Source organism: Neoarius graeffei, chromosome 16, assembly GCF_027579695.1.
Source record: "Neoarius graeffei isolate fNeoGra1 chromosome 16, fNeoGra1.pri, whole genome shotgun sequence".
In the NCBI taxonomy this organism is placed as follows: domain Eukaryota; kingdom Metazoa; phylum Chordata; class Actinopteri; order Siluriformes; family Ariidae; genus Neoarius; species Neoarius graeffei.
The window spans coordinates 3,311,118-3,330,743 of record NC_083584.1 but is presented as its reverse complement, the minus strand read 5'-3'; the positions used below and the strand labels follow the sequence as shown (position 1 = coordinate 3,330,743).

Sequence of the window (19,626 nt, the reverse complement as noted above, 5' to 3'; positions counted from 1 at the left end):
GTTTTTTTTTTTCTTGTAAATTTACAACTTTCATTTCTGAAGGTTTTCCTCGGAACATTACCTCCCTCCCCAGCTCTGTTTATTTTTAATATATATATATATATATATATATATATATATATATAATGGCCGTCATATTTACCTGCTCAGGTGATTTCAGCACCACAATAAATAACTCTGATTATTCTGTATTTGCTATATGAAGCTTTTTCACGGAAAACAGTCCTGAGAGAAATTACACTTAAACGATCCACAAGTTAACATTTCATTAGCAGTAAAGAAACCTGACCTGTGGGCTGTGTTCCCATACGCAAGTCCACTTGATCGAGTCCCCTTCAGACATCATCCCCTCACATGAAGTATGGGGAGTGTAAATATGTCAATATTTTAATGTTTATTTTTGGTGAATTGTCACAGTGGGAATGAGATTTATAGAATTCTACAGTTCATACTGAAAAAAAATTCATATTAAAATATTAGAATTTTAGGGGTTTTTTTTGTGGTGACAGCTTTGCTTTTTAAAACAACAAACAAAAACAATACGAACATCATGTAAACCGTTTCTGTAGGAGCGGCTTCTCTGCGTCACATCAGTTCAAAATACATAACTTCGTTCCAGCTCATTAAAGCAGAAACGTGATTAAACATCACACATGACATCGTTGACTTTACACCATCGTCACGAATCGTGTTTTATACGGCTCCAAAATAAAATCACATTTAATAAAAAAAATCAGCAACCATCACATGATCCAAACCCCGCCCTGGGTTCCAATACCATATTCAACACACATTCATCCACTTCCCTGAGCAACTCCGAAGCTTTACGTCACACAGTTGTGTATCGCCGTGTGTTATTCACCAGGAACACACTCGATCCTGAGTGACTGAAAAACGTGCTGTGATTTTCCTTAAAGTGAAAGCTTGCTAAAACGTGTTAGCGTATTTACTAAGGTAACGCAAATCTGAGATGCGAGTTTAAAATAAAAGGTGCTGATTTCTCTGTGAGAAATGAGAATGTTTTCACCTTTCACATTATATTAAACTGTGAACTTCCTGTTTCCCGCCACAGAACATCAGCACAACCCTGAGCTGGTGACGTTCAGGATTAAAATGGCTGCTCACAGGAAACTAGCGCTCGTTTGTGTTCATATAACAACATCTCAAACACCTGTTTATAAACGCTCAGTAAAGCTGTTCAGTTTGTGTTCAATTTATTTAAAGATTGAAAGTAGGATGTAGGCTACGCTAATTTACTGAAAACAGTGCTGAAAATAAAACAAGCACATTTAATTAAAAAAAAACCCAAAAGTCTCAATTCTCCTCCTGTATTTGACATAAAACAGAGAATTCCAAGTTTAAATAAATCGTTCCATCTCAGACGTCAGGAAGTTCCCATTTCCCCTCTTACCCATGAGCTCATTATGCTAATCCACTGCTAGGCTGCTAACATGTGTTTAAGTTTCCTGTATGATAATATAAACACAGTGCAAATAATACATCACACTGTATCTTTCTAAGCTTTCACAAGTTCAACACCACCACTGGTTCATTTTATCATCAGGTGACAGAAATGAACCTGAATATAATATTAACCAGTTAAACCTGAAGAGGATTAAAATGAGATCTTTACAGAGTTCTACTGGGTTCATGTGGTTTCTGGTGCTGTGTCACGGTGGTTTGTTTAATGGTTGCTAATGGGTTCTGATGTCCTGTTGGAACATCCTGAATGGAAACCTTCAGGAATGTGATGGATACCATGACAAGATTTTCCAGTTTGGATTTTGGTGTGGTTCTGGTGGTCTGTCATGGAAGTTTCATGGATAACTTCATGGTCTTTAAGGTTTCTATTGGATTCTCTGATTTACCCTCATAAATAAAAGAAGGTTCTGTTGTGTTCTAGTTGTGTTTAAGAGTGTCCAGAACCCATTACTTGGCTCATGCTGGCTCTGGCTATCGGAGGTTCAAAACCTTCTACAGAGTTTCCCAGTGGAGTGAATACTGTGACATCAACTTGATCCTCATTGAACAAATTTCACTCAAGCTGATAAGAAGAAGCTTCGCTGGCCAAAGGAACTGAATCTAGGGGAAGTGGACAAGTGTGCATTGAAGAACAGTATTGGAACGAAGCCGAGGGATCAGCGTCACTGTTAGACTGTATAAAGCTCGTAACGCTGGAGGCATCTCTACAAAGATGATGTTTTGAGCTTCACTGTTTCCTGCAGCAGCTCCGGCTCTCTTCTGTCGTTTCGATGATGGGTCCGGTGGTGCCGAGAGTCACGGCGCTGATGGAGCCTCGAGTTACCTGTTTACTCGCCACTTTCCTGTGGATTTCTGAGACATAAATAAAGAAAACACACACACACACACACACACTTCACATGTGCACATTAACCCTCTGTAGTGTTCACTACTTAGCAAAGTTGACTTATTAACACGAGCCGTGTCTTTACATTTGATAAACCACTGTATCGTGTGTGTGATTATTTAAAAGTATAAATTAAAGGAAATGTTGATCTTGATTAATGACGGCATCTCGGTTCATTTCTGTACTTCATTACAGTTCAAAATGTCAGCATGCTTAGAACCCACACCTGAGAGAACCTGGAGGAACGCACTCTCGACGTTGGTTGATTGGAGAGCTGATGTTTCGATGAAGAGCAGACCTTTACTCTCTGCAGGAAAGAGCAGAATGGAGAGAACATTAGTGTTGACTACGAATCAACCTGCTCTGAACACAAAGTGTTTGTTACAGAACTGTTCTCCAGGAGAACCACAGGAATGGTTCTGTATCAGTGGAAGAACCATTATAAGAACCTTGGTGCTTATGGTTCTGAGCGAAATCCCAGACCAACATCATTAACCCTTAACTGCAAAATAGTACATGCTTCGAAAAAAAAATGGGTTCCTCAAAAGGTTCTAAATTAAGATCATCCCCTGGGAAGGCTCTCCACTAGATTTCTGGGCATAACTGTGTGGATTTATGCTCATTAGTGAGCTCACGGGTAGCACGGTGGTGTAGTGGTTAGCATGGTCGCCTCATAGCAAGAAGGTTCTGGGTTTGAACCCAGCGGCCGGCGAGGACCTTTCTGTGTGGAGTTTGCATGTTCTCCCCGTGTCTGCGTGGGTTTCCTCCGGGTGCTCCGGTTTCCCCCAAACGCATGCAGTTAGGTTAATATGGGACGGCCTTGGGCTGAGGTGCCCTTGAGCGAGGCACCTAACTCCCAACTGCTGCCCGGGCGCTGTTAGCATGGCTGCCCACTGCTCTGTGTGTGTGTGTGTGTGTGTGTGTGCGTGCGTGCGCTCATTGCTCATGTGCATGTGTGTGTTCACTGCTTCAGATGGGTTAAATGCAGAGAGGAAATTTCACAAGTGTGATGAATAAAGTTGTGCTTTCTTTCTTTCTCTCTCAGACCCTGATGATGTGATGTTGAGGCTCCAGTTCATCCCAAAGGTGTTCAGTGGGGCTGAGTTCAGTCAGGGCTCTGTGCAGGACACTCGAGTTCTTCATGGAGCTCCTGTGCTTTGTGTACAGGAGCATCGTCATGCTGGAACAGGTTTGGACTCAGTTCCAGTGAAGGAAACTAATGCTACAGCGTACAGAGACGTTCTATACCATTTGTGTAAGAACCACATATGGGTGTGATGGTTGGGGCCCACATACTTTTGTTCATAGGTAGTAATAGCCACTTTTATGTTAGCAGAACCTTCCAGCATGTGTTATGTTCTCCGAGTGTTTTAAGAATGTCTGTGTATAACATTTCTAAACATTCGTACAACGTTGCTGCAACATATCCAGAATGATCAGTTGAACCCACCTGGGTGTGCTGTGTGAGCAAACTTATTACAGTGAAGGTTTTAGAACATTGCAGGAATGTTACAGTCTGACCTTCTTAGAAGCTATTAAGCAGCTGAGGAAACCCACACAGGGATGAGGAAAACATGCAAACTCCACGCAGAAAGGCCCTGGTTAGCCACAAGATTCGAACCCAGAACCTTCTTGATAACCACTGCACCATCATAAAACAAACAACACAAATGTTGTTGTTTACATGATTGTAAATAACAATTATGAAATAAAGCATTGAGGGTGGCACGGTGGTGTAGTGGTTAGCACTGTCGCCTCACAGCAGAAGGTCTTGGGTTTGAGCCCAGCGACTGACCGAGGCCTTTCTGTGCGGAGTTTGCATGTTCTCCCCGTGTCCGCGTGGGTTTCCTCCGGGTGCTCCGGTTTCCCCCACAGTCCAAAGACATGCAGGTTAGGTTAACTGGTGACTCTAAATTGACCGTAGGTGTGAATGTGAATTGTTGTTTGTTTCTATGTGTCAGCCCTGTGATGATCTGGTGACTTGTCCAGGGTGAACCCGCCTCTCACCCATAGTCAGCTGGGATAGGCTCCAGTTCGCCCGTGGCCCTGTACAGGATAAGTGGCTACAGATAATGGATGGATAAAGCATTGAATTCTGTAGTTTAACAGCAAACAAATATGTTTATGTAACAGTATCTCCATCTTCTTTCACTTGTTTTAGTCTCATACCCACAGATAGTTTCTTCAGTTGAACTGGACACAAAGATAGAAGCCTACAGGCTGTTCAGGGATGTGTGCTGCTTTCAGTGGCTGTAAATCTCCATATTTAGGTGGGACCACAGGTTGGGTTGGGTTGGTTTGTAATCAGATGATCAAAGGGGCCATGTCATCATTTTACCATGTGTGAACCCTTTGCTGACTGGTTGATCTCTGGGTTACTTGGGGGCATGGGATGGAGCAGCATCTTGCATGATTATCATGGACCTTCTTCTGGGAGGACTGCTGAAGGAAGGTGGCCTCCAGAAACTAGCAGTTCCAATCCATCTTCCAATCAAAATGGTCCACTGTCAATAACAGCAGCCCATAATCATCATCATCATCATCATCATCATCCCTCCCCCACATTCCTGGCGCTTCAGTCAAACTGGCATGCGATGTTGGATCAGTTGTCCAGCCACAGCCCGACCCACCAGGCTAATTTGCATATTTTCTACTCAACACATTGTTTTTTGTTTATGTGGACTCCTGATCATAACATCTCAATATATTTGTGGTTTCAATGGTTTTGTATCCTTCCAAAAGCCAGTTATCTATTTCTGGCTTTTCTTTATCTGTTAGGTCTCTTTTTCAACCCATTTTTCCAAGCAGCAAAAAGCTGCCAAATAAACCATGCACACCTGAATTTAAGGCATTCCACACTTTAAGCCCCGCCCTCTCTCAACAAAGCAATCAATTCACCTGAAAATGAGGGAATAAATCAGGTTAATATGGTTTTCAGTTCAACAAAATGCTCTTGGAGATGCTGTTTCATTAGATATGGACTTGCATCATAATTTGTTTCCTGTTAAAGACTCATGCACCTTTTAGGGTCCATCTCCCTGCTCCACCTGCCCCCCCAATCCTCCTGACCCACCTCCTCCCAATTCCCCTGATCCCCCGATCCACCTGTCCCTGATCCACCTTCCCCCTGATCACCCTTCCCCCCGACCCACCTCCTCCCAATTCTCCTGATCCCCCTGATCCACCTGTCCCCGATCCACCTTCCCCCTGATCACCCTTCCCCCCTGACCCACCTCCTCCCAATTCTCCTGATCCCCCTGTCCCTGATCCACCTTCCCCCTGATCACTCTTCCCCCCTGACCCACCTCCTCCCAATTCTCCTGATCCCCCTGATCCACCTGCCCCCGATCCACCTTCCCCCTGACCCACCTCCTCCCAATTCTCCTGATCCCCCTGATCCACCTGCCCCCGATCCACCTTCCCCCTGATCACCCTTCCCCCCGACCCACCTCCTCCCAATTCTCCTGATCCCCCTGTCCCCGATCCACCTTCCCCCTGATCACCCTTCCCCCCTGACCCACCTCCTCCCAATTCTCCTGATCCCCCTGTCCCCAATCCACCTTCCCCCTGATCACCCTTCCCCCCTGACCCACCTCCTCCCAATTCTCCTGATCCCCCTGATCCACCTGCCCCCGATCCACCTTCCCCCCTGACCCACCTCCTCCCAATTCTCCTGATCCCCCTGATCCACCTGCCCCCGATCCACCTTCCCCCCTGACCCACCTCTTCCCAATTCTCCTGATCCCCCGATCACCCTGTCCCCGATCCACCTTCCCCCTGATCACCCTTCCCCCCGACCCACCTCCTCTCAATTCTCCTGATCCCCCTGATCCACCTGTCCCTGATCCACCTTCCCCCCTGACCCACCTCCTCCCAATTCCTGTTGTTAGACAAAAGTATCGTCTTTTAATAATTTTGTTTCTTTTGATGTCAGGCAATGTTAAATCTAATCCTGGGCCTACCCCCCCCCCCCGGTACTGACTTCAAAGAACAAAATGGTCTTGGTTTACTTCACATAAATATCAGGAGTCTTGTTCCTAAACTGGACTTAGTTAAAGTTTGGGTGTCCACCTCTGATCCAGATATTTTGGTTTTATCTGAGACATGGTTGAAGAAATCTGTTTTGGATTCTACTATTCAGATAAATGGTTATAACATCTTCTGTAGTGATCGACTAAGCAAGGGCAGTGGTGTTGCCATTTATGTTAAAACCAGGTTTACTTGCAGAGTAACAAAATCTTTTGCACTACCCAAGCTCTTTGAGTTTTTATCAGTAGCTATCTCTCTATCCTCTACATCTCATTTATCTGTCGTAGGCTGTTACAAGGCCCCATCTGCTTCTAAGGAAGCTGTTAATGTATTAGCAGATACATTAGCTGAGTTTCAGGATCATGAAGTTGTGCTTATGGGAGATCTCAACTGGGATTGGCTTTCTGCTAATTCTGAGTCCCTGAAACACTCATGTGTTGAATTAAATCTTACACAGCTTATTCCTTCCCCCACTTGTCTAAGTTTAAAATATCCAGACAAGTCAACTTTAATAGATCTAATACTCACCAATGCTCCCCAAAAATATTCATCTGTAGGGGTGTTTTCAAATGACATCAGTGACCATTGCGCAATAGCATGCATTAGGGACACCAGGCTTCCAAAATCCAAGCCCTGTATTCTCATTAAGAGAAATTTCAAAAGGTTTGATGATCAAGCCTTTTTACATGACTTAAATCATTGTGATTTCCCTAGAATAAGTCCTATTCCTGATGTCAATACTGCATGGAATTATTTTAGATCACTTTTTCTATCTGTCACTGATAAGCATGCCCCCTTGACTTGTTACAGAATCAAAGGGCGTGACAACCCCTGGTTTTCCCCTGAGCTGGCCACCCTTATTCACGAGAGAAATGCTGCTTGGGCCTTAGCAAGAAACAGCCTCTCAATCTGACTGGGTTCACTTCAGGCGTCTCAGGAACAAGTGCACATATGCTATTAGGAAATGTAAATCTGACTTTTTCCTTAACTCAGTATCTAGCAGGGCTTTGAACCAGAATTTTTTTCCTATTGGTTCGTTCCGAACAGAAATGGAATTTTAACATTTCCGGTTTTGGGTTCCACCATTAAATAGACGTTCCCGAACCGGTTAGAACAAAAAAAATTTCGTTCCCGGAACGGTTAATTACATTCCCTGTCAGCTGTTTAACAAATGGCTATAAAATTATGTCTCTGTCTCATCCAGCTTAAGCCAAATGTAGGCTAATTCTATTACAACCTTCATTAAATAAGACAAGAAATAATTCAAAACAATTATTATTTCAAATGTTGGCGATTTGGATTCTCAGTATGTCTTCCCATCTACACAAACAGAAAAAGTGCCAAAAATGAAAGAGAATTCGTTTAGTGTGTTACCAAAGGCTAGTCAGGCCCTATAGAGGGCTACTGCATGACATCACCACGCCGCGAGATTTTGTTAGGCGCCATATTGGAAGACCAAGTACACATCTATGCAAGTACATACATACATAAAACAAACTACATCTGAAATGTAGCCAGGGCCTGTTCTGCCCTAATCTGGACCCGGGTGCAACATCGCGCAAACCCCCCCCCCAAAAAAACCCAGTCTAAATCAGGACAACCATCACATAACTATAACTATAAACATTTTATATCAACTATTTTAACTAAATGGGCTATAATAAATAAGCCTGCAGGCAGCCACGGCGGGCTGCCTCAGAAAACTAACCATTTGTCCTACCTTAAAACTCGTTTTGCATTTTCTGCCTCCTTTTTTGTATTTTCGACCCTCCGTTTATTTTCTTTCCTTTTCTGAAAACCCGATTTGTGTCCAGACATTTTGTTCTGCTACCAACGAACTAACTCGTCAGGTCTCGTCCCTCGAGCCCGCGATGATTCCCGTGGGAAGGGCAACAATTGATACATTTTTACAAACAGCCAATAGGGAGGTTGCATCGTTCAGGCTCTTCTTTGCTTAGACGCTCAGTAATTCACTTATTATCACATGGAGACGTGATAGTAGTCCACCTTCCCGCTCTCTCCATTCAGTCAGCGAACGTCACACAGGAAGTGAACCCCAGCGGGTCATAGAAACTTGCGCAGGAGAAGAATGGCCATTTTATTTGTAGGCTACGGAAACTTTGAGGAACGAAATAAAAACCGGTATTAACCGGTTACCATTATTTTTAATAAGCGTTTCTGTTCCAGAACATAAAAAATAATAAAGTTTCTGGTTTTGTTTCTGTTCCATGTGAAATAGAAAAAGTTCCCGGTTTTCGTTTTCGTTCCTTGAACCGGTTCAAAGCCCTGGTATCTAGTAATCTGAATAATCCTTTTAAATTCTGGAAAACTATAAAATCCCTGGCACATCCTTTTAGTGACACTACTCTACCACAGCATATAGCTATAGATACTCAGCAAATTTCAAACAAACACACTATTGTTAATTTATTCAATAAGCATTTTATTAAAGCAGGGGATTTATTTGAACAAACCCATCCTGATGATGTTTCTTCATCCTCAGATTACCTCTCTAGATCACCTGCCTCTATTATATGGGACAGGTTTGACTTTGAAGTCATTCCCCTCTCTGCAGTGCTTAAAGCTCTGAAAGAAATTGATCCCAAGAAATTTCATGGCCCTGATGGCCTAGAGCCTGCCTTATTAAAACTGGCAGCTAACATCATAGCAGAGCCCCTGGCTCACATATTTAACTTGTCTCTCTTGTTCAATGTCACTCCTGACGTCTGGAAATCTGCATTAGCTGGGCATACACTGCGATTTTTTCAATTGCGGTATTCAGCTGCTGCTCACACTGTACGAGTGAATCGCAGGGGTAAACAGCATGCAGCTTACGATTCCTGTTCTCACACTATACGATCCGATGCTCGGATGCGATGCTCGGATCCGATGCTCAGGATTTCAAACAGGTTTGATTTTCATCCGATCGATTGGGAGGAGGTCGTGAGGTGTTAATCGCTTGTCGTTACCCCATGTATACTACACGATCCAAGACGCACGATTGAGCCAAAACGGCCTGATCTCCAAAATACTCGCACGAGTGAAAATCGTGTCAAAATCGGGCCAAAAATCGCACAGTGTATGCCCAGCATTATGTGTTGCCCCTATTAAAAGGAGGGGACCCTTCCATTCTTGACAATTACCGCCCTATTTCAAAATTACCTGCGCTTGCCAAGATCTTAGAATCTCTAGTAAATTCTCAGCTTAAGGACTTTCTCCAGAGCCACAATATACTTAGCCCAACACAATCAGGCTTTAGGGCCCAGTATAGTACCATTACTGCAGCCACTCTGGTATTCAATGACATCATCAATACTCTTGATAAGAAGATGAGCTGTACTGCCCTATTCATTGACTTGTCTAAGGCCTTTGACACAGTTGACCACTGTATTTTATTGAAATGACTACAGGACATTGGCTTGGGTGAAAAGGCTGTCGGTTGGTTTAATAACTATTTTACCAACAGATCTCAAATTGTTAAAGCTGATGGGTATAGTTCTGACTCCCTGGGAATTAAAAGAGGTGTTCCACAAGGGTCCATCCTAGGCCCGATCCTCTTTACTATTTATATAAACACAATTTCCTCTGCAGTAGAAAATGGCAAAATTCACCTGTATGCAGATGATACAGTTTTATATTGCATGGCACCGACTTTAGTTCAAGCTTGCAAATCTCTTCAGCAGTGTTTCAGTACACTGCAAGCCTCTTTCTCCAGTTTGAGATTAGTCTTAAATGCTAACAAAACTAAGGTTATGCATTTTACAAAATCTCATTCTCCTTCCACCCCCACTTTACTAAACATCTCCACTCTGGAAGGGAAGTGTATTGAGAAAGTCTCTGCCTATAAATATCTAGGTATCTGGTTTGATGAGAAGCTCACTTTTAAAGTCCACATTGAAAATCTGGTGCAGAAACAGAGTAAAACTTGGATTTTATTTTAGAAACAGGTCTTGCTTTACTCTTCAAGCTAGGAAGAAATTGGTCAATGCTACCTTCCTCCCAGTACTGGATTATGGGGATGTCATATTTATGGACACTGCTTCATCTACACTAAAAACACTTGACACAGTGTACCATGGTGCACTGCGTTTCATTTTAAATGCCAAATCACGTATACATCACTGCCATCTTTATGAGATGGCTGGACTTAGCTCTCTGGCTCTGCGCAGATGGATTCACTGGCACATCTTCATCTACAAAGCAATTATTGGCAAATTGCCCAGTTACCTTATTAATCTTCTGACCTGGAAAAATAGTACATACAGTTTGCGTTCAAATGACACTCTGCTGTTCACAGTTCCACGCTCAAATACTGAGCTTGGTAAAATGGCTTTCAATTATTCTGCTCCTTCCTATTGGAACCTTCTCCAAAAAGACATACAGCTTAGTGTATTTATTTCACTAGAGCACTTTAAACAGCTACTAAAAAACTTGAAATCAGACTGTTGCACATGTTTCCAATGACCCTTACCTATCAGATTTCTAATCAATTTAATGTGTTTTACTTTTCTTTGTTTGTTTTGTTTCTACTGTATTATATGTAGCTTCTTTTATTTTTTCTGTTTGTTTTGATGTTGTTTTGTATTGTATACTTTGTTTTCTTTGTCTTAACAGTATGTGTTTATATTGTCTATATGTACTCCCAGGGCTCCCTTGCAAAAGAGATTTAATATCTCAATGGGATATCGCCTAGTAAAATAAAGGACAAATAAATAAATAAAATAAATAATTCACCTGCCCCCCGATCCCCCAATCCACCTTCCTCCCAAATATCAACACTGATTGTTTTTCTCTTTACCAGCAAAAGCTTGGGCCTCCTCTGTGGGGACGGTGCGCTGGGTTGCCAGATCACTCTTATTCCCCACCAGCATGATGACAATGTGAGGGTCGGCGTGGTCATACAGCTCCTTCAGCCACCGCTCCACATTCTCGTACGTCAGGTGTTTACTGATGTCGTACACCAGCAGGGCTCCAACCGCACCTCTGTAATACCTGAACAAAACATTTCACATCACACGGCCTCCAGTCAGGCCCCACCAACAACCGGACCACATTCTTCTGCTTTTGTTCCAAGTGAACACACCTGAGACAGTAACAAACTTTAATTACCTGCCACAGGTGTGTGGAGCTGTGTGCTACACTCAGAAAACACACTCAAATATTTATAAATTAGACATAATTATCTGTATGTTCATCTATACAGCTCAAACTCAGAATTATTGGCACCCCTCATGAACATCAGCACATATTTACACTTGCCGGCCATTTTATTAGGAACCCCCTACATCCACCTGCAGCACGATGCATCAAATCCTACAGATACAAATCAAGAACTTCAGTTAATGTTCAAACATCAGAATGGAAAAATTCTCAAAGTGTGATTTGCACTGTGGTCTGGGTGTTGGTTTGAGCCAGATGGACTGGTTTGAGTATTTCAGAAGCTGCTGATCTCCTGGGGTTTTCACACACAACAGTCTCTAGAGTTTACACAGAATGGTGCAGAAAACAAAAAACAGAGTGAGCAACAGTTCTGTGGGTGGAAATAAACGCCTTGTTGATAAGAGAGGGTCAGAGGGAAATGGACAGGGGTGGGTTTCTCAGAAGCCTCGTAACACTAAGAGCATCTTAACTAGGAGAGAAAGGCTTTTGGGAAACCCAACCCCGGATTGGTTCGAGATTTTTTGCCAGGAAGGATATAGTAACTCATATAATCACTCTTTACAACCGTGGTGAGCAGAAAAGCATCTCAGCATGCAACAGCAGAACAACACATTGGGTTCCACTCCTGCAGCCAAGAACCGGGATCTTAGAACCAACAACACGTTCCTATTAAAGTGGCCACTGAGTGTACTGTACAGATACATACATAAAGATTTACAGTGGTGCTTGAAAGTTTGTGAACCCTTTAGAATTTTCTATATTTCTGCATAAATATGACCAAAAACATAATCAGATTTTCACACAAGTCCTAAAAGTAGATAAAGAGAACCCAGTTAAACAAATGAGACAAAAATATTATACTTGGTCATTTATTTATTGAGGAAAATGCTCCAATATTACATATCTGTGAGTGGCAAAAGTATGTGAACCTCTAGGATTAGCAGTTAATTTGAAGATGAAATTAGAGTCAGATGTTTTCAATCAATGGGATGACAATCAGGTGTGAGTGGGCACCCTGTTTTATTTAAAGAACAGGGCTCTATCAAAGCCTGATCTTCACAACACGTTTGTGGAAGTGTATCATGGCATGAACAAAGGAGATTTCTGAGGACCTCAGAAAAAGCGTTGTTGATGCTCATCAGGCTGGAAAAGGTTACAAAACCATCTCTAAAGAGTTTGGACTCCACCAATCCACAGTCAGACAGATTGTGTACAAATGGAGGGAATTCAAGACCATTGTTACCCTCCCCAGGAGTGGTCGACCAACAAAGATCACTCCAAGAGCAAGGCGTATAATAGTCGGTGAGGTCACAAAGGACCCCAGGGTCACTTCTAAGCAACTGAAGGCCTCTCACACATTGGTTAATGTTCATGAGTCCACCATCAGGAGAACACTGAACAACAATGGTGTGCATGGCAGGGTTGCAAGGAGAAAGCCACTGCTCTCCAAAAAGAACATTGCTGCTCGTCTGCAGTTTGCTAAAGATCACATGGACAAGTCAGAAGGCTACTGGAAAAATGTTTTGTGGACGGATGAGACCAAAATAGAACTTTTTGGTTTAAATGAGAAGCGTTATGTTTGGAGAAAGGAAAACACTGCATTCCAGCATAAGAACCTTATCCCATCTGTGAAACATGGTGGTGGTAGTATCATGGTTTGGGCCTGTTTTGCTGCATCTGGGCCAGGACGGCTTGCCATCATTGATGGAACAACGAATTCTGAATTATACCAGCGAATTCTAAAGGAAAATGTCAGGACATCTGTCCATGAACTGAATCTCAAGAGAAGGTGGGTCATGCAGCAAGACAACGACCCTAAGCACACAAGTCGTTCTACCAAAGAATGGTTAAAGAAGAATAAAGTGAATGTTTTGGAATGGCCAAGTCAAAGTCCTGACCTTAATCCAATGGAAATGTTGTGAAAGGACCTGAAGCGAGCAGTTCATGTGAGGAAACCCACCAACATCCCAGAGTTGAAGCTGTTCTGTACGGAGGAACGGGCTAAAATTCCTCCAAGCCGGTGTGCAGGACTGATCAACAGTTACCGCAAACGTTTAGTTGCAGTTATTGCTGCACAAGGGGGTCACACCAGATACTGAACGCAAAGGGTCACATACTTTTGCCACTCATAGATATGTAATATTGGATCATTTTCCTCAATAAATAAATGACCAAGTATAACATTTTTGTCTCATTTGTTTAACTGGGTTCTCTTTATCTACTTTTAGGACTTGTGTGAAAATCTGATGATGTTTTAGGTCATATTTATGCAGAAATATAGAAAATTCTAAAGGGTTCACAAACTTTCAAGCACCACTGTATACAGTACCAGTCAAAAGTTTGGACACATCGTCTAATTCAACGTTTCCTCCTCCTTTCTTTACATTTACTGTATTTTTATTATTTACTGTTGACTGTTTGATCTCAAACACATGAAGATGGCAAGAAATTTCACTAACTTTTGATGAAGCACACCTGTGAACAGAAAATCATAAAAACGCACACAAAAAAAATTATATTTGTAAAGAATCCAGATAAAATAAAACAAACCTGTTTTCATCATTAAACTGTGGCGCTAGGAGCGGGATCGGATAGATATCAGACAGATCGGAGATTTAAGATCAGCTATGTCTGATGAGACACAGTTTAAAGTCTCTATCATAGACTGCGGAACCGCCCGGGCCAGGGGGGCTGTGGCCCGGGTAACTTTTTGAAAATTATTTTTTTAAAAAAATAAAATGTTGGCCTGCAAGTGTTTTTCAACTCAAAACATGTCGACAAAATCGAACTCAAGCCCAACCCATGCTGTAATTTAATCAAACATTTGCTTAAACATTTCCTAAACCAATATTTTTTGACGTTGAGCAACGTGTATACATCGTGCATGAAATGTTGCAAAATGTACACAGCACAGAGCTGAAAAAATACCGCGCGGAAGTTGTGATTGTGGTAGTAGACATCATTGTTTGTAGTGTGGAATAGACGGAGCAAGAAAATGAAAAGGCAAAAACCGATTTTTGAATATTTTAAAGGAAAGCAAATTAAAACCGAAGCACCATCCGATGGCACAGCTGTGCCCCAACCTTCGACCGTGGACCAAAGCAAAAGAGAAGAATGTTCTTCGACTGAGCAAAGGCTAACTCAACCAAACCTCGCTGAGGCTAACTGTCCACCTCAACTTCGCCATGAGACCCACGGTCTTGAGATGAGCTGTTCAAGTGAGTGCTGCATTGGTTACTTCTATTAGCTCCGCCGAGTGCACTGCTTCCTCTGTTTTCAATGTTTCTATACTGCATTGGTACTGATACAAGCAAGTTGTTTAAGTTGAGTTACCACTGACCACCGAGGTGCTTTTCTTGTGCATTTTAATCTGCGCGGTTCTGTGCTGGCTGTCATGACTGATAGCATTACGTGCGTGTCCGTGTATAATGTAGCCTATATGCATCATGTCCGACCTAACATTTCGGTGACACCCTCTTGTGATTGTGGCCCCCCCTTGTTCAAATGCGTTCCGCGGTCTATGGTATCTATGCCAAATAATTAGTAAATTATGGAGTAATATGCAAATTAGTTGGTAATATACGTAAATTATCCATCCATCCATTATTTGTAGCCGCTTATCCTGTGCAGGGTCACGGGTGGGGTGGAGCCTATCCCAGCTGACTACGGGCGAAAGGCGGGGTTCACCCTGGACACTGTACTGAGCAGGAGAACCATGAGAGAAACTCACAATCTGTGGGTCACTTTTACACAAGCTATGTTTAAATAAATAGTTTTTGCGTTATTTTAATCTTTTTTAATCTCCTGACACACTGCAGTGGTGTATTTCAGCAATAAAAACACAAATTTCCCCATCCACCTACCTCCACTGAACACAATAGCACCGTGTCTCAAATATACTCATAGTATATGATGGACAAAATCCATCCATCCATTACCTGTAGCCACTTATTGTGTGCAGGGTCACGGGCGGGCTGGAGCCTATCCCAGCTGACTACGGGTGAAAGGCGGGGTTCACCCTGGACAAGTCGCCAGGTCATCACAGGGCTGACACATAGACACAGACAACCATTCACACTCACATTCACACCTACGCTCAATTTAGAGTCACCAGTTAACCTAACCTGCATGTCTTTGGACTGTGGGGGAAACCGGAGCACCCGGAGGAAACCCACGCGGACACGGGGAGAACATGCAAACTCCACACAGAAAGGCCCTCGCCGGCCACGGGGCTCGAACCCAGGACCTTCTTGCTGTGAGGCGACAGCGCTAACCACTACACTAACATGCTGCCCAGTATGTAAACTATTATACTGTACATTACTTATTTTATTAGTTATCTTATATATTTTATGACTTCAATAATGGAGATCTAGATTATTAGCATAAGTTTATACACATCTCTAATGGAAAGCAACGTCAGCTAAGTAGATCTTATGTTTAATAAAACTATCTAATCTAATCCAACTATCGAGTGATATATAAATTAGCTAGTAATATATATACACTTGTGTATTATTTAAATTAGTTAGTAATGTATGTAAACTATTGCCCAATATGTTTTTCTACCTACAGCCTGGGTTTAACCTCCTGGCAGAGACAACCAGGGATGGATGGATGGATGGATGGATACTTTAATAATCCTTAACAGGAAATTACAGTGTCACAGCAGCACAACATTCAGACATCACATCACACATTACCTCACCAATAACTCTAATAATTGAATACTACTATTAATAAGTTAAAATATATATAAAAAAAATTTAAAATAATAATAATAATAATAATAAAGCAGAAGGAGTGCAGTTACTTTTGTGCATTATAGAACCTTATAGCAGCTGGTATAAAGGACTTCCTGAATCTCTCTGTTTTACATATTGGTGCAATCAGTCTCTGACTAAAACTGCTATTGTTAACCACTTTCAGGGCATGGAGTGGGTGTTGAGAGTTGTCCAACATTTAGGAATTACAGATCCTTCTCCTTACTCCTGATGACATTGTTCTTCACAAACACAGCACCAACGCATCACAGATCCATCTCCATATTTATCAGCGGGGTTTCAGGGGCTTCTCCTCATCTTCGCTTGCTTTTTTCCTTCACTGCAGCACTTTCAAGCAGCTTGTTGTTGTGATCGTGGATTCTAACTGATGATTTAAAGCCATAAGAATCACCTGAGCTGTGCATTTGTGAACATGGTTGCTCGGTCTTGGCAAAAATTCCACCTCAACTACGTTTCAGAAGTCATACAGAGACTCTGCTGGAAAAGAGAGCCGCTCAGTCTGTGTGTCACCGCGGTGCACACGTGTTTCTGATTCACACTGGCATACAACACGCCTTTTTATCCTCGACTGCTACGATCGCTATCCACTCCATTATCCCGTCTTTCTCTCTTGCAACCTTTGAAATATTTTCTTCCTTGTTTAGATGATGGACCTGGATTTCTGATGGTAAATCAGAAGAAACGTAAAGGATGAATGATCGCTAGCTGTCTGACACAAAACGCATTGCAACATGAACCAGCAAGCGCAGAATATTTTCCCAACACTAGCATCTGGTTCATGGGTTGTTGTTTTTCTTTTTTTGTGGGCATTGATTTTATAACATTCTTGGAACATTCTATTTTGTTTAACAAAGTCTGCGCTGTTTCTGAAACATTCTGTAAACTTTAAAATGCAACCTTAGGGTCTTCGCTTCAGGTGATATTTTAGATTCCAAGAATGTTATATTTCCGTAAAGAAAACTTTAAATGGGAATGAAAAAAAACCCCCCAACTTGTTCTCAGGATGGTTCTGCAACCTAAAACAAACGTAATCAGCTCCGACTGCAACACGAAACATCTCTGTCCGTTTCAGATCCACAGTCTGGGTCCCTTTGTTTGCCATCGCCTGTGTCTGTGGAAACGGAGTCTACTGAATTTGTTTAAAACAAGATCTTATCAGCCGCAGATTATTTTATAAAATACCCCCCAAAAAAACTCCTCCTGCAGATTTACAGTCTTGTTCCAAAATGCAATTTGGCATAAAACAACAACAACAACAACTTGACCTTGGCAAGCCTGAGTGACAGGATCTTTATCTCCATCTTATCACTGCCTGATCATGAGTTCACTTCCTGGTCATTTGCAATTTGTTCCAAAATTTTTAAATGATTACTTCAGCTCTGATCTGTTAAACACTTTTGCAACTTTTAAAGTAAATAAAAAAAGTGAGCTCTGATAAGAATGACTGCTTTTTTAGAGTAAAGGTAAACAGTGTCTTGTAATGTTGGAGTGTCTGCAGTTCCACACTCACGCTGAGGTGATGGCTCTGTAGCGCTCCAGACCGGCTGTGTCCCAAATCTGTGCTTTAATGGTCACTCCGTCCAGCTGCACACTGCGAGTGCTGAATTCCACCCCGATGGTGGTGCGACTGTCGTGGTTAAACTCGCTCTTGGTGAATCGGGACAGCAGGTTGCTCTTCCCAACTCCAGATTCCCCAATTAACACCACTGACAAAATGAGAGAGAGAGAGAGAGAGAGACAGACAGACAGACAAAGACATGAATTTTAGTGAACTTCTTAGTGTCAGAGCCAAATTTACCTTCATGAAACCAGAAACCTTCAGAGTGTATTGTTCTTACAACACTCAGAACTCTGACTCTCACCTTTAAAAACAAAGTTGTATCCAAAATCGGAGGCCATGTTCATGTCTCAGTCCGAAGTGCAGCTCAGGACGGAGGGAATGAGGAAACTCCACTCTGATCAAATCATCCAGCTCTGATGCGGATGAGTTATAGCTCCATACTGTTGGGATTGTGCTTTACTTCCTGTGCTGATGAGACTCAACTGAGCGGTGTGTCAGGAAGAACAGGTCTAACCAACCACACACACCATAATAGGGTGTGACCAAATCATTCACTCTGACTTTCAGCAGTGTGACATTTAAACAAAAATGAGGGTGGGGCTTTGAGTAGGTGTCTAAGGGGTGTGTCTTGAAGTTTGTATATGAACCCCGCCCTCTAAAGTAGCTTCACTCAGAGGTCATATATTCATATATTAATAAGAATGACTTCCATGTATCGACTGAAAGACGCCCACACTCCCATCTCACATGTAGACTAAAACACACCCACATTACTATCTTATATATTAACTCAAAGACACACCCACTTTCCCATCTGATACCCCAGGGGTGTATGCGGTGTGGCGATGTAGCTTACAGCAGGTTATGGTTGCTGAACTGCTGGTTGTCCAGGTGGTGCTCTGAAAACAGTGTGGGCTTTATAGATAATTGGGCTAATTTTGAGGGCACTGCTGGCCTGTTAGGGCGGGACGGTATCCATCCCACTCGGGAAGGTGCTGCTCTCATTTCCTGCAGCATAGGTCATAGTCTCAGAACAGGCCTAGTTAATTTCTGACAATCCAGAGCCAAGGCCAGGGAGCAGACGAACAGGCTAAACCGACTGTCTGCTAGCTGCACAGAGTCGTCACTCAGGGCCCACTACATCGAGACTGTGTCTGTTCCCCGAGCTCAATAAAAAGGTAGAAATTTTCAGAGAGTTTGTTCCAGTAACCTAATCAATATAAAATTAGATCAGACTGACTGTACAGCTGCTGCCAGCACCTTTGATCTAAAGGTGGGGCTATTAAATATTAGATCTCTTACATCTAAAGCGCTAATGGTTAATGAACTCATTACTGATCAGGAGTTTAATGTACTGTGTTTAACAGAAACATGGATTAAGCCAAATGAATATATAGCATTAAATGAAGCGAGTCCTCCTGGATACAGTTATATACACCAGCCTCGTCTAACTGGCAGAGGAGGAGGCGTCGCGGTAATTTATAACGATTATCTAGGTGTAACACACAAACCTGGTTATAAATTTAATACATTTGAAGTTCTTCATACTCATATAATGTATGTAGCCTCAAAAAATAAGTCTACCCAGTTAATTCTGTTACTTATTATTTACAGGCCCCCGGGGCCATATTCTGAGTTTCTTTCTGAATTTGCAGATTTTATCTCAGATCTGGTTATTTCCTTAGACAAAGCTTTAGTTGTCGGAGATTTTAATATTCACTTCG

At 42.4% G+C, this 19,626-nt stretch overlaps 1 protein-coding gene across 1 annotated transcript; it reads right to left on the bottom strand.

The window, feature by feature from the left end:
- Positions 1-375: 375 nt before the first annotated feature.
- On the bottom strand, positions 376-18,403 carry rab25a (RAB25, member RAS oncogene family a). The gene is made up of 5 exons (XM_060942323.1): positions 18,204-18,403; positions 17,852-18,047; positions 11,196-11,389; positions 2,595-2,675; positions 376-2,334 (listed from the first exon to the last, which is right to left on the bottom strand). The coding sequence occupies exons 1-5, from the start codon at positions 18,244-18,246 to the stop codon at positions 2,210-2,212; spliced, it is 639 nt and encodes a 212-aa protein (XP_060798306.1). The 5' UTR covers positions 18,247-18,403; the 3' UTR covers positions 376-2,209.
- Between the last annotated feature and the right edge of the window lie 1,223 nt (positions 18,404-19,626).

What these genes read in the sequence shown, in the direction of transcription:
- rab25a (XM_060942323.1), bottom strand. Translation starts at nt 18,246, where the DNA reads ATGAACATGGCCTCCGATTTTGGATACAACTTTGTTTTTAAAG. An exon ending in ATACAACTTTGTTTTTAAAG is followed by an intron (nt 18,048 to 18,203) that starts GTGAGAGTCAGA and finishes TCATTTTGTCAG; the next exon opens with TGGTGTTAATTGGGGAATCT. An exon ending in GGAGGCCCAAGCTTTTGCTG is followed by an intron (nt 2,676 to 11,195) that starts GTAAAGAGAAAA and finishes TCTTTCCTGCAG; the next exon opens with AGAGTAAAGGTCTGCTCTTC.